General features: G+C 40.7%; 1 protein-coding gene across 2 annotated transcripts in view; it reads right to left on the reverse strand.

Moving 5' to 3' along the window:
* Positions 1-16,111, reverse strand: part of Otud7b (OTU deubiquitinase 7B) — a 56,496-nt gene that overhangs the window by 15,070 nt on the left and 25,315 nt on the right. The window contains exons 2-6 of one of the 2 annotated variants that reach the window (XM_075978100.1): positions 10,323-10,473; positions 6,123-6,311; positions 4,989-5,216; positions 2,725-2,826; positions 2,000-2,127 (exon numbers count right to left, since the gene is read on the reverse strand). In XM_075978100.1, the coding sequence (XP_075834215.1) occupies positions 2,000-2,127; positions 2,725-2,826; positions 4,989-5,216; positions 6,123-6,311; positions 10,323-10,407 (732 nt within the window). In that variant the 5' untranslated portion in view covers positions 10,408-10,473. The remainder of the gene's footprint in view (positions 1-1,999; positions 2,128-2,724; positions 2,827-4,988; positions 5,217-6,122; positions 6,312-10,322; positions 10,474-16,111) is intronic. The other variant, XM_075978101.1, reaches the window with a different exon arrangement.

The following is a 16,111-nucleotide window of genomic DNA, read 5'->3' on the forward strand; positions in this document are numbered from 1 at the left end:
ACCCCCCCCCCAAAAAATATATATATTAATTATTTTATGTATGTACTTTGCCTGCATGTATGTACGTGCACCACATGCTTGCTGGTGATCAGTGAGGTCAGAGGAGGGCACTGTTTCCCTGGAACTGGAGTTATGGACAGCTGTGAGTCAGCAGAACTCTTCCACAAGAGCAAGTGCCCTTAACAGCTGAGCTCCTCTCCAGCCCCTCGGCTTCCTGTTTCAATACACACAGCCACTAGGTGGCAGACGCTCCCAACAAGTTTTACCATCAATTTCAACACACTATAAGAAGAAACAGGAAATAATGAGTATCTTAAAACTCAAGTATCTCAGGTCATCTCCTTCCTGCTCCCAAGGTAAGGGATAAAGTCATCAAAGTTCAAGCAAGACAATCATGAATGACACATTTCCAGTGGGAGACTTTGGTTATGCCACCAAAGGAATGAAAGGATTGCTCCTTCACTAGCCTCTAGTCTATGCACACATGCCCCAAAGGAAGAGCAGAAAACATAGAAAGGAACTTAGCTACTTCTGCTTCTCCTGGATAAACAGTTCCAGATCTAACTCTATCTTTAAAGTAACTATAATAGGTTTAATAGTCATAATTGAGATCTACACAGCAAGTTCCAGGACAGCCAGGGTTGTTAAATAGAGAATCCCTGTCTCAAAAAACAAAACAAAAATCCATCATTAATTTCTTATATAAAAGTAATCACAATATCAGCCAAATCTCTGAACAGTAATATTTAAATTCAACTTAACAAGTATCTTTTTACATGTTTTAATCAAACCAAAGCTAAGTATATGAAGAACAAAGTTGTAGACTATTAAAAACATTCAAGCACTTACACAAGAATTAAAAACATAGGTGGCAAGCAGTTAAGGGTACTTGCTACCAACCCTGAAAACCTGTTCAATCTCCAGACCACACTGTGGGAGCAATTTGTTTCATACAAGTTGTCTCCTGACTTCCACATGTGTGGCATGGCATGCACACATTCACATATAATAAACATTTTTTTTTTTAAGAATTAAGAAGAAGCTGAAAATAGTGATTTACCCATATCCTAGCAATTGGGAAGCTGAGGCAGAAGAACTGCTGCAAATTCAATGCCAGCCTGGACTAAGTAGTGAGTCCCAGGCTAGCCTGGGTTACAGAGTAAGAGCCTGGCTAAGGAGAAAAGGGAAGAGGAAAGAGGGGGGAAGAAGGAGAAGTGTGAGAAGGGAAGAACAGGAGGTGAAGGAAGAGAGGGGAGGAAAAAGGAAGGGAAGAGAAGAAGGATTCAAAATTAATCTAGGGCAGGTGAGATAACTCCATAGATAGAGGCACTTACCACCAAGCTTGATGATTTGAGTTTTGATCCCTGGAATCCACACAGTGGAAGGAGAGAACCAACTCCCACAAGTTGTCCTCTGACCTCCACATACACATTGTAGTAATGTATGCAGCCCCCCAACAAATGGATGGATGGATGGATGGATGGATGGATGGATGGATGGATGGATGAATGGATGGATGGATGGATGGATAATCTAGCCTAATAATACAAAATGAAGTACAAAAATCCTATGAAATTGAAGCCAGGCGGTGGTGGCGCACGCCTTTAATCCCAGCACTCGGGAGGCAGAGGCAGGAAGATCTCTGTGAGTTTGAGGCCAGCCTGGTCTACAATATCTAGTTCCAACACAGGCTCCAAAGCTACAGAGAAACCCTGTCTCAAAAAAAAAATCCTATGAAATTATCATAGCGCATTAAAACAACAAAGCAAAACAAAAACCTTTCCACTAAGAACTACTGAGTATCTGTAAAAGGCACAATGTTAGAAACCACAGGTTTCTCTCGCAGGTACAGGCCTCGATTAGCTGGTCTTAGTAGATAAGAAGGCACTTGTCCTGTGGCATTTCCTGCATTTTCTGTGAGTTTCAGAAGTACACAGGAAGACACAATCCAGCACTAGGAGGCTTTGGAAACAGGGTTCTCCCACTCAAGCTCACCCACCTCTTTATTCTGCTGTGTTTGCTGCCACCTCCAGCGTCTTCTCAATGCTTCCTTCTCGATACCCTTCTCCATTAGTGCATACAAAGCTTTCCTCAGCACCAAGTCTCTATCATGGAAACCCCACATCCCTGTGGGGAGAAAGCAAGGCACAGGACACTGTCTTAATTCAGCTCCACTTACTAATCCAGCCTTTGTTTTGTGATGACAGGGCTCAAACCCAGGGCCTCAAAAAAGGATGGGGAGGATAGAATACATTCCCCAAACTCCTGAAAGGAAGCCCTTACTCCTCAGCAAATCTAACAAACCAAACACAACAGCCAGTAAGACTGGTATGGCACCACGACCATCAGCATCAGAGCTCATGAAATAGCTAGAAAATGGGGACCCCTTCCAAAGCTAAGAACAAATATACGGAGTTGTGAGTCCAAAGTCAATGTCACAAGGACCAAGTAGAAGAATAATCAAGTATAATGTTGCCACCACACATGTATATAACCACACAAACTTTGCTTACTATGCTCATTACTCCTAGAGCTCAGCTCAGAATGGAGCCTAAACCAGCCCTGTGCTTGTCCATCTCAAAGGACAACAAGCCAACCCAAGGCTTGTCCATCTCTCTAAGTCTGCTGTGAGCCCTCACTTGACCTGAGATGTAATCCTGCACGTGATGTTTGGCTCAACTGCTTTCTCTCTACAGGGGAGGGAGGACCATTTTTAAGACTCACCAAGAGAGGCTGCATGCAGGAGGCAGTTCCCATCTCCAGTAGTTGCTAAAGGAAGCAGCCTCTGACAGGTGGAGTCGACACTGACCCACCAATTCAAACGCCCTACAGACATGACAATAGGAGAAAAGGAGAGAAGTGGATTAAGAAGACAGCCCGGAATAAAACTACTCTTTTTCCCCTTGAGATGGGTGTCTTGTTACACATGACCCTTCTGCCTAAGCCTCCCAATAGAGATACTGCATGCTCTATATTACTGTTGTTGTTGTTGTTATTATTTATTATTATGATTTTGAAACATGATCTCATGAAACATGACGGGCCTTGAACTACTGATATATCTGCCTCTGCATCCTTAGTGCTGAGATTATAGGAACACAACATTAAGTCCAGCCTCTGTGATTCTCTATATAGTCTTTCTTTCAGTTAGAATGTATAGGGATGACTGGTTAGATCAGTGGTCTTAAGGAAGGACTGTTTTGTCTCATGGGATCATTAGCCAATGTATGAAGATATGTCTGTTTGTCACAATTGGTAGAGAGGTACATACTTCTGGTATCTAGCATACAGAGACCAGAGAGAACATTATATTATATTATATTATATTATATTATATTATATTATATTATATTATAAAATAAAATAATGCTAAAGGTAGCATGTACAATAAAGAATTAATCTGGCACCAAAAGTCAATATTGCTCAGACTGAAACTGTTAGCTACTTTGTTTGAATCCTTCACTCTGGCAAAAATACTAGTAAATACACTGGAAGCAAAGCTCAACTTAACTGAATCATAAACAAAAGAAAAACTATGTATGGTATATGTCTGTATCATTCAGCACTCTGCAGGTATGCGGTGTGACATTAAAGTTATAATCAAAAAGAAAAAGTACATAAAGCATCCAAGTAAATCAGACTCAACTGTGAACGGCAATCTCACAATTGCCAAGTCAGGACTTACAGGAGGGAGCTAGTTTACAAACGACCCTTAAAATTGTGTTTCCTTGAGCAATTAAAAGTTTACAAAAGGTAAAACGGCTTATAATTTCACTAGGTAACTTGCTAGCTTCTAAAGAGAGTTATAGTTAAGATACATGGATATGAAATGAAAAAACTCCCTTTCCATGTCCCCACTTCCAATCTCCAATTTTCCTTCCATTAGAACTGAAAATCTTTTTTAATATTTATTTAAGTTACGTGTATGAGTGTTTTATCTGCATGTATGTCTATGTCCCACAAGAATGCCTGGTGCCCTCAGAGGTCAGAAGAGGGCACTGGCTCTCCTGCAAGTAGAGTTATAGACAACTTCAGGCTTACATGTGAGTACTGAAACAAAACCTGTGTCCCTGAAAGAACGGATTCTGAGCCATATCTCTAGCCCCCTTGGGGATTTCTTTTTCCATTTTTGAGAAAGGTCTTAATAGGTAGAGATAGCTAGCCTGGAGCTTGCTGTGTAGACCAGGTAGATCAGATGGGCCTCTTCTGTCTCTAGAATGCTGAGATTAAATAAAAGAACACACCACTAAGCCTGGCCTTTTTCAATTTCCACAACCACCATGAGGATATTCTAACACATAAGTTCCTCCCAGAACCGCCAACTACCATACTGTTTTACAGTAGCTAATTTTTTAAAAATTACACTTAGTGTGTGAGTGTGTAAGCAATGGCACATGTGTGCATGTCCCAGCACCTGTGTGGAAGTGAGAAGACAACCGGTGGGAGTCAGTTTTCTTCTTCACAGTGTGAGTCCCAAGGATCAAAAGCAAGTCATCAAGCCTTGGTGGCAGATGTCTTTATCCACTGAGCTATCTTGCTGACCCAAACTAATTTTAATGCTAATTTAAAATGAACTCAATTGTAAAGGTAAATAAACGTAAATAAAAGTCATAGATGTGACTCTCAGTGCATCATCTATAGCCTTGGTCCTCTGTGTTTGTAAAGGTGCTCCATGGCCAATTATAATCAGTCATATTTGTTCATGTGTTGATTTGGGGGCATCAATTACTAAACCCTTCACATATATATCTGGTTTCCCTTCTATTAAATAGGAACTTTCCAAAGTATCTAATGTTTATTCCTGCCCCTCCCCACACACCTGGCTAATTTTCATTCATTATCTCAGGACATGTATCTGACTGACCCCTATCTGTGACAGCTATCAGATAACACACTTAAAAAAGAGGTTGCTGACGAAGACTGGCCCCTTTCTGTGGCTGCAGGCAGAGACTAGAGGAGACATCGCTGAAGAGGAAACACCCACTGACCTGCCTGTTCCAAGGCGACCAGCATGGACTGTTCAATGAGATCCCTCTCTATGAAGCTTCGGAAGTCTTCTTTGTACACAGTGAGATCTGGAAGCTGGAAGGCACAGATGGGCATTTCCAGGGGGTGCTCACTGCTCCCCCCACCCCCACCATTGGAGGAGACATGGGACCGGGCCAGGGAAACAATGCTGGAACTGGCGTGGGAGATGCCCCTAGACAGGCGTTTTTCTGCAATGAGAAATGGAGTCACCTTAGAATATATGCAACCCATTTTGAGAACTCTCCACAGATGAAGGAGGTAAGAGCACTTGACCATTTCCAGTCAAGGAAAAACTACCTAACCAGCTACTTCTGAACCTCATGGTATTTCTTTTCTTAAGCCAAATACAAAGGGGAGAATATACAAAATGGTATTTTTGTAGATACTTAGAGTAGTACAAAAACACATTCACCTAACCTTGTTGGGGTTTCCCTGACTTTCCTTTTCCTATGACCTCATCTTTGACTCCCATTTTTCAACATGAGTGTGAGTCATTCACTTAGCAACTGGGTCATTTTTCTAGTGGGAAGAAGAACAAGTAAGAGAAATGGGCTTTCATTTGGTTGGATTTAGCCAAATAATGACTCTAGTAATCCTACATCTTAGAGGATGTAGAAAAGATTTCCATTATAGAAAAGAAAGTGACAGTGTCATCACCAACATCTATATTATTTACTATAACTTTTATTAGTATTCATATTTATCATAAATTTACAGAGACAGTCAAATTTTAATATGCCAGAGAGCAAAACAGTAATGTAAACTGCATCCCCAAATCATTTCATATGTTTTAAGTACATGGCACCTGCAATGCCCCAGCCCATGTGACATTATGAGCAAAATGTGTCAGTATAATATTATGTATTTGTACAGCTTGAAGTACATGGGTGATTATCACAGGGGATGGGAGCTCTAATGCTATGCAGTTGTTGATGTGAAGCAAGCAAGAACTGTCTCAGCCCATTGTATAGCTAGCTACAAATTACCAGCTGGATTTGGTGGGAAGAGAGTTAAGGAATGAAAACACCTTTAAAGGAGCACACAAACTCTTCCTAATCCACACGCAAAAGCTTTGTCCTCAGTTCAAGCAATACCTTGAACGATGTCATCCTGTCTCTGTAGGATCGGTCGAGAAGGGCGAGTGGGTTCTCTATCAGAACACCCTTTTTCAGGGGTCTTAGAACAACTACTCCCTCCACTAAAGGGTGGGGACAGGTTCCCAGCATGGACTTGGCGGAGCTGTTCAAAATCACTGAGGGCAGCACTCACATCCCAGTTCTTTCCTAATAGAAAAAAGAAATACCATTTTAGACCCAGAGTATTATGAAACTGGAGAGAGACATAGGAAGACCATTCTAACCACCCTAGCACAACCAAGCAAGCCAGGTATGGCAGCACAAGCTTACAATGCTAGAACTCGAGAGGGTGAGACAGGAGGATCAAAGAATTTAAAGCCAGTCTGGTCTACCTCAGACTCAGTTTCAAAACACCTCATATCAAAAATAAACCTAGTAATGCCAGGCAGTGGTGGCAGATGCCTTTAATCCCAGCACTTGGGAGGCAGAAGCAGGCGGATCTTGGAGTGAGAGGCTAGCCTGGTCTATACAGGACAGCCAAAGCTATACAGAGAAACCCTGTCTCGAAAAAGCAGATTAGATAGATAAGTAGATAGATAGATAGATAGATAGATAGATAGATAGATAGATAGATAGATAGATAGATAGATAGATAGATAGATATAGTTAAAGATGAACAAATAAATAAATGAGCCAAGTAAGAACATACACCACAATTCTATCAACTTTCTTATCCAACTACTTTAATTTTCTTCAATCTGAAGCACTGATTTTCTTTATTGTCTATTTCCTATGTAAACTATATAGTGATACTTTGTCTCTAAACTCAAAGGGCTCTTCAGAGACTTAGTCACTAAAATGAAACTCCTTTTACAGATAAATGAGACAAAGCTTACAGAAGTACCATGACTTGTTCAAAGTCACAGTTAGTTTGCACCGGGCTCATTAGCTGAGGTAGATTCTAGGATGTCTGAAAGCCACCTAACGGTGAAACTCTCCAGTGAAGAGTTTCTAGGTATCACAGCACCAAAAGGAGCTGCACTGCTCCTGCTTTACAAACAGCTCTCTATCTCAAAGACTCGATCACAGTTTTCTGCAGCTAAATTATTTCATACATGTTGGCTGTTTGCACCTGTGCACTCTAGCTGCTGCAGCCTTGGGTTAGCTTCTCACTGAGTACCCTACACCTCCAATCTACCCAAGAAATCCCATGAGATTTGTTTTTCTAAAGCACCGTTCTAACCATTTTAGCTCTATGTTCAAATTCTTTATGTAATGGCTCATCACTAATCCTTTGCCCATTATTTGAGACTTTCTATGACCTCTCCTATTTCCTAGCCTTTTCTCTGTGCTATAATTTACTTATTTATGAAAATGTAGATAATAATACTAGCATGCTGTGTAGCCATTTCTTCCAGGTTGGATATGACCATTGCCATTTGACACCCTCTTCTGGCCTTCTTAGATACTAGGCATGCACATAGTATACATACATGTCAGGCACTCACACACAGACATAAAATAAGACCAATTTTTTTTTAATTCCCCCTTAGTAGGGAGATGGTAATGAGATTAATGACGTTCATTAGGTCCCTCCTCTGCTCAAGGATATATAAAAATTTAAGAATTGGTTCAAAGACAGACTTTTTGGTGGTATAGCTGTCCAGTTTTCCACATGCTTGGCATGCTACCCATGCTCCTAAAGTAACCTCAATAAGTTCTGGTTCAGCAGGCTAATTTTGGTTGAGGTGGCTTTTATAATCTGCTCCCTCTATCAGGGATGGATAGAAATATCCTTCCCCAGAAAAAAGTCATGCAATGCTGTGCCTGAAGCACAGTGCTGTTCTGAAGGTTAAGCAAGTCGAAAGCACGTACAACAGTATCTTGTATGCAGATTCCCACACGCATTTACTACTGCTGCCACAGTCTCTGTTGTAACCCATGCTTGCTGACTTAATTCTAATACTCTTCAACTCTCTTTCTTCACTCTTTGTTCTGGTCTCCTTGCTGTTCCTAGACCACACCAAGACTGCTCCCACCAAGGCCTCTCTTGCCTATTCTACTGCATAGAAGACTTTTCTCCAGTGTATCTACATATGTGAATCTTTGTAAACTTCAAGTATCTGTTCAAATATCACATTCTTAGTCGGTCCTACGCTGGCTTCCCAGTTTAAAATCACATGCATTCCATCACTCTGCTCAGTTTCCCAAATGCACTCCATACCCTAGAACATACTTTACAATGTGTATCTCTACCATACTTGTTTACTGTTTATCCTACTGCAACATTAGGACAGGAACTTTGGCACAAGCATCCAAAATAATACCTAGCATCTAGAAGAGACTCAATAAATACTTGCTGAATAAATGGAGAGTATTTCCCCTAAATCGATTCATCTATTAATTTATAGCCTGTTTTAAGAACAGGATCTCCAACTGTCAGGAATGCCAACCATCTCCACCCCAAAACATGTGTGCCCTCTCTTCCTCATATGACCCCTAAATCAGTAATAGCATCACAATCCCTGAAAGTCCCAAGCCTTCAGTTTCAGCTCCTCACACTCTCTTCTCCCTCACTATCGCAGTTAATCCTCAGGGTCTAAATATCTCTCACATCCATTCCTTCTTGTCTATTTTTATTGTCTCTGCCCTGACTCAAATCCTCATAATACTTACCTAGTCTTTGGTGTTTTGAAAGGGAGACTCTCTAATAAGACTTTCTAAGTCTCTCTGCTCCTAATCTTTTTTCTAATTTATTCTTTGTACTACAACCAAAGTTAATGTTTTGTTGTTTTGATTTGAGAACAAGGCTAGTCTCAAATTCACAGAGATCCGCCTGCCTTTCCTGAGTGCTGTGATTATGTGACATTACGCCTTGGAAAGAGTTAACTTTTAAAGAAAAACAGCGTGAGAAAGAAGGAGACAACATCAAAGTTCTTTATTTCTTTTCTAAATTGTACCTTTTTAAAAAGTCACTTATTTTTTTATTTTATGTGTATAAATGTTTAGTCTGCATGTATGTGTGTGTATCACATGCTTCCCTGGTGTTCAAGGAAGCCAACTGAAGTTGCATAAAGCTATGAGCCATTATGTGAATACTGGGAACTGAACTCAGGTTCTCTGTAAGAGCAGCAAATGCTCAACTACTGAATTATCTCTCTAGCCACTAATTTATATCTAAATCCACCAACTTCTCTCCCTCTCACCCACACTGTGGTCTAAGTCACCATTATCTCTCACCTGAACTATGGCAATTCTTAGCTGGTTTTATCATTGGCCACTTCCAATGCAATCCTATTGGAATAGCTTGAACACTGAAACTGGAAAAACTATTCTTATTCTATTAAAAACTTCACTTCCAATGAACATAGAAGTCCCTTACTATGGCCAACAAAGGCCCCATATTCTGCTTCTTGTCCACCTAACCAGCTCCCAATCATTCTCTCATCTCTCTCACTATTTCTCTTTACATTACATCCATCTCTCTCTACTCTTAGGGTTGTCTGTAACTACTTCTCCTGGGTAGGCCTTCCAAACTCTAGAGCTGAACCAGATTTCCATCTTCACTCTCATAGCACGCTCAGCTTTTTTTTATATATAACGTGGGTGTTTATAACATATAAGAAGTAATTTATAACATAATCATTAAGAGACACATTCTAAAAAATTGTCAAAGGTTCAAATCCTATGTAGCTTCACTGAACCTCTGTTTCAAAGTTATAGCATGGTAGTTGAGAAAATACATCTCAAGTACCTGGCATATGCTAGGCACACTGCACATTTTATAAGAAGATGATTTCATTTTTAATTTTTTTCTTAATTTTGAGTGTGTTGTTGCGCTGCGTGTAGTCTATGTGTGTGTGGTGTGTGCATACAAGTGTGTATAGAGGTTAAAGCATGTGTGTGGTATATATGTGTGGTGTGTACATACAAGTGTGCAGAGGCTAGAGCTCAAGATCAAGTGTTTTTACTTATGATTATGATTTTAGTGAGCTAATTAACTTTCTTCTTGGATTATCTAAATATAAACTCATGAAGAAAGCTCTCGAAAACATACAAGGTGAAGGGATTTTGGATTTTAAAACTAGTTGGGCACACCAAGCAGGTAATAAGAAGCAACTTAAATGGAGGTCTATGGAATACAGAATACTTTTCTGATCACCTTAAATATTCCTAGTAAATATGGCATTTTGCTTTCTTTTCTCACTCTCTCCTTACCTTCCAGAAGATCTCGGGCCAGCCCTGGCTCTGCACCTGTAGAACGGACAAAATCCGACAGGACAGCATCCATGTCCAGGGTCATGGGATCATCAGGTTCTCTCAGGCAGCAGGATGTGAGCAGAACATAGATCAAAATCCAGGCTTGAACCTGAAAAGGAGACAAGCACACAAGGCTCAAGTACCTAGAACAACACCATCCCAGTCCAATTCCAACAGGTTTATCTGAATGGGAAACTATTCTGGTTCCTTCATTCTAGTTGAAGTTTGAAATAAAGAAGTTTAAAATTATTTGAAGAATCACACTTAATTTCCTCATTAACAATAATGTCTTAATGCCTACAATAACCACAAACCACTATGAACAAAGCTTTCTCTCCGCTATTTATTTATTTGCTTGTTTGAAAGAGGCACTAGGTATTAAACCTAGGGCTTGTATATGCTGCGCAAGTGCTCTATACCCACCCCAGCGTCAAGTTTGCTTCACCAGTTGAAAGGAAGGAGGCAGCAGAATGCTGCCCTATAAAGCTCCCCAGCCTGCAATGTTTCCTAACATAGCCCCATGTTCATTTCTTTCCTGAAACATATTTATTATTAAGGGTTTTAGTTTATTTTTGGAGACAATGCTTTATTCTGCAGTCTTCTTGCCTCAGCATCTTGAATGCCATCATGCCCTGGGTTTCCTCTGAAGTTAATTTAATCACTCCCTGTCTAACTTCTCTTGATTTTCATACGCCAAGTTTTGGGAAATAGGAAGTTGTGTGTGTTCTTTCCTGATGTATCAGCAGAACAAATCACTTGACACACATGGCACACTGGCCCTTAGCAGACTCTTATTAAACAAATGAGTACTACACAGCAGAGGAGTTCAGGGTTGACTAATAGTCCCTTGCTGGCTGAGTAGACAGGAAGTGTAAAGTAAAAACTGAGAACTACTGAAAATAAAACAGCAAACTATTCTACACATCTGAGTAGAGCCCAAAGGCTCATCACAAAAGCAACTTCAGGAGTTCAGGAAACAGGCAGAATCAGAAATGCTTTTCTCCTTCCAGGATAGATGAGTACTAGGTAAGTTTACCTGAAAAAAAATCCTTTCTTTCAGACTTGACTTTGGCAGAAACTATGTCTCTGACCTGACCACCTGGCGCCAAGCCAACATTCCTCTGTGGTTAACAGACCCAGTTGAGAAAGAAAAATTGGGTGGAGAACAACCTCTGACCAAATTCACCAGGTCTGGAGAAGGTGGCTCATTCATAAAGTGCCCAGGTACCCACTGCCCACTACACCCACTAATTCCATCTTTTTGGGAAAAGCCAAAACCAGAATTCTTGAAAACAACAGGTGACTCAGACAGAACAGTCTTCCTACACCTAAAGCCCAAGAATGACTCCCAAGCATTTTTTTTCTTCACCCCGCTTCTGTCCCAGGATACAACTTGTTTAGTGGTATGATCTGATCCCAATTTTCTTCATTCCTTAAATATTGTAAGGCAAATAAGAAATATTTGTGGGTTATAAAAATTCTAACTCTCTAACCTGATAACTCATTGTCTTGGTGGTGGTAGGCTCTTTTGATATTTTTTTTTTGAGAAACTATTATTTCTTTTAGTGCTCTAACAACACAAGAAGTCAGTGGATACAGGACATGATTTATTTTATCCCAGGCCAACATTTAGCAAGGTATCTACAATATTGCAGGAGTAATAAATACCTGCTGAATAAACTCAATGTAAACAAATGTCTCGTCTTCATCTGCCTCAACATACTAAGCACCAAGTCAACATTCCTCTGAGGTTATTAACCTCCCTCTAACCCAGAACTGCATGAAGAACTTCTGACCAAGCTTTCTAAACAGTGACCCAATCCCCTTGAAGTCTGTGCTTAAGAACTTAACTTCAAGGCAGGCAAGTGGTAATGTCTGTAATACCAGCACCCAAGAGGCAGAGGCAGGAGGATTGAGAATTCAAGGCTACAAAGAAAGACCCTATCTCAAAAAAATATTAAAAAGTAAATGCTTTCAGAAATCATAGATGAATGAAAGGCTTTTCATCTCCTAGCGCACGTGAGAATTCTGTCCAAAGCCCACGGTGTTCAGCACTTTGGTCACAGGACATGGGCACTGCCCAGTAACAACATATAATTAAATAATGCAAAATCAAGAACCTAGCTCCAAAATGAACTTCAATCTCTGTTCTTAAAAGATAAAAACAGGAGGGCTGGAGAGATGGCTCAGTGGTTAAGAGCATTGCCTGTTCTTCCAAAGGTCCTGAGTTCAATTCCCAGCAACCACATGGTGGCTCACAACCATCTGTAATAAGGTCTGGTGCCCTCTTCTGGCCTTCCACATACACACAGACTATTGTATACATAATAAATAATAGAAATAAATATTAAAAAAAAAGATAAAACAGGACTGATGAGTGTGGTGGCTCAGGCCTTCAATCCCACACTCAGAAGTAGAAGAGGGCAGAGCTCTGTAGGGAAAGGCCAGCTTGGTCTACAGAGTGAGAGCCAGAGCTATGAGAGCTATGAGACCCTGTCTTGATAGACAGACAAGAAAAGTAAACAAAACAAAGCAAGCCACTTTAACAACCTTCTGAGAGGATATGGGGAAAAACAGAAACAGCACTCAGCAGAAAGGAGAAGACCTGACTAAGCCACAGGCACACAGACAATTTCCAGCCAGATTCAGGCTCCTGAGCACGAGAAGCAAATGAGAACTATTGGTGCTATGGCATCTGAGATCTTACATGGTAACAGAAGGTAGGTCATTCATTTCCAAACATCTAAGATAAACAAATAACTCATATCTGGAAAGACTGGCTCTTCAGCAAAAATGTGAAGCACTAAAGCAAACTTCTTGGCAGCACATTCTTGTATTTGATTCTCCAGGTACATGGCATGGACTGTGCCCTTTGCCCAACAGGTAAGGACAGCAGCTCTTGTTACATCACCACACCTGGCTAAAGGTTCTCAAATTCCATGGGGATGTCGAAGCCAATGGCAAAGACTCTGCCTCAGCACACAGGAAGGAAAAACCCAAACAAGAAAACAAAACACTAACCTTGAACTTTTCAAATAAAGGGAGGCCGCACTCAAATCTTTGTTGATTATATGTATAGACAGATTCCAACGTCAAAATCAACCAGTTTCCTAGTAAAGGGGCCATCACCAACTACTCAGACCAGTGCAAGGACTCCTCTATTACATCTCTAGCAGGTCATCCAGTTCCCGAGTGAATACAAGCTTTGATAGGGAGCTCAATGCTTTCAGCCCCAACTGTTATAAACTGTTTTCTTCTAAACAAAAACCAAGTCTATCACCAGACCCCTCCCCCAGTACTGTTCACATAATGGTTCTTATTCTGTCCTATAGAACAAAATTAACTCCTGAGAATGATGGATTTTTTTCCAATGGAAAATATTAAATCATTACTTCACATAAATACTTGTTGTGGCCCAACATCATGACTCTGTCATCCTCAATCATTTTGCAGAGAATTGCTGGTCCAGCAGGTGAGCTCTTTCCTCATTTGCAAAGTACTGTCTGGAGTTCACTTTCCCCTTGGCGTGCCAACCGAACTTTGCCCTCCACATCTATCACCATCTGGTCTGTCTTAGTTTGGATTTTTATTGCTGTAAAGGGATACCATGACTACGGCAAATCTCATAAAGAAAATATTTAATTGGTGGTGATTCTCTTACATTTTCAGAAGTTTAGTTCATTATGATCATGAAGGGGAGCATGGCAGCATGCAGGCAGACATGGTGTTGGAGCTGAGAGTCCTACATCTTGCAGGCAACAAGAAGTTGACTGACTCACATTCAGTGAAGCTTAAGAAAAGAGACCTCAAAGCCTGCCCCCACAGTGACACATTTCCTCCAACAAGACTATACCTCCTAACAGTGCCACTCCCTTTGGGGGCCATTTTCTTTCAAACCACCACATTCTACTGCCTAGACCCCAAAGGCTTATAGCTGTATCATAATGGAAAAATGCATTCAGTCCAACTTCAAAAGTCCCGATAGTTTCTTACAGTCTCAAACATGTTTGAAAGTCTAGTCTCTTTTGAGATGCATGGCAATTTCTTAACTGCAATCACCTATAAAAATCAAAATCAAAAAGCAGATTACATACTTCCAACATATAATGGCACTCCAACACACAGGGAAGGGAGCATAGAGAGGAGATGCTGGACCAAAGCAAGACCAAAATCAGCTTGGCAAACTCCAGACTCTGCATCTCCATGTCTGATGTCAAAACACTCTCCACATCTCCAGCTCTATTCAGCTTTGCTGACTGCAACACACTTCTTTCTCTTGGGCTGCTTCCACTCCCTGTTAGCAGCTCTCCTCCATAGCTATCCCATGACTCTGGCATCTCTAACATCTTGGGGTCTCCAAAGCAATCCAGGCTTCAACTTCACACTTTAACAAAATGGCCTCTCTAAGGACTCCATTCAGGGACACCCCTGACACATCCCTGGTCTCACTGGCTGTCCTAAAGTATGGAGGAAACTTCTATAATCCATTTCTTCCACCCTTAATTCTAAAGCCAGAACCACACGGCCAAAGCTTTCAAGCCCTGATGCTTGTTGGGGCTGGAACATGGCCCCCAGTTTAACTCCAGCCTTACCAGATTTTTATTTTCCTTTTTTGCCTAAGCTTGGACATTATCTTAAATTTCCAAACTCTAAGAGACAAGATTTGTATCACTAACTTTCTGTTACACATGAAAATGACAAATAACCTCAAAGAAGTTAGGTGATTCCTCAATGTTACTCAAGAACTAACTAGCAGAACAAAGATGTTTACAAGTCAACTCACAGCACGCCAGAGACCTGGTCCTTATTCTATATCGCACTATGTATGCAGAAGATGGAAGAAAATGGGCAACCCATTCATACAAAGTCTACCCTCACTGCTTAACCCTCTCAACTCCACACTCAAATAATCAACTCTAGGTTCAGACTCATCTTGTTACAAATCCCTAACCTAACACTTTAGGGAACCATGGGAATACAACTATTTTGTACCTAATATATAAAAAGGAAAATACACAGTTCAGATATCTTGTTTGTATTACAAATATTTACAATCTTTAAAGTAATACCTAATATAGATCTTTGAGAAATGCCAGCTGTCTTTGTGCCCAAATCCTTATCACAATACTAATTCCACCAGTACCAAACACAGCTACTATATTATTTCTTCCAAAGTTCTCTCTTCCCAAACCAACCCCTCCAAGAGTCCTACAAATCTTCTCTTGTTTTTTCAAGGTTATTTTTATTTGTTTGCTTCGTGGGGGGTGTTGTTTTGTGTTTTAAGAAAAGGTTTTGTACAGCCCAGGCCTTGAACTCTGTGTGGCCAATGGCCTTCAACTGCTTATCTTCCTGCTTCCATCTGACAAGTGCTGAGAACACATCCACGCCACCTGGTTTATGTGATGTTGGGAATCCAACACAGATCTTCATGCATGTTAGGCAAGCATTTTACCAAATGAGACACATTTCCAGCTCAGCTCATTTTTGCTTGGGGATTTGTTGTTTGGTTTTTTAAGACAGATCTCGTTGTATGGCCCAAGTTAACCTTGAACTCACTCTGTAACCCAAATACGCACTGAATTTGCAATCCTCCTGTCACAGCTTCCCAAGCTTCTCAAGTAGCTGCAATTATAGGCCTGCACTACTGTGCCTAAAGCATTGGGGGTTTTTTTTGGTTGTTGTTGTTGCTATTGTTTTAGACTTAGATGGTATGTGTAATTTATATACTTTTTTTCTTTTTCCTTTCA

Source organism: Microtus pennsylvanicus, chromosome 7, assembly GCF_037038515.1.
Source record: "Microtus pennsylvanicus isolate mMicPen1 chromosome 7, mMicPen1.hap1, whole genome shotgun sequence".
Lineage (NCBI taxonomy): Eukaryota > Metazoa > Chordata > Mammalia > Rodentia > Cricetidae > Microtus > Microtus pennsylvanicus.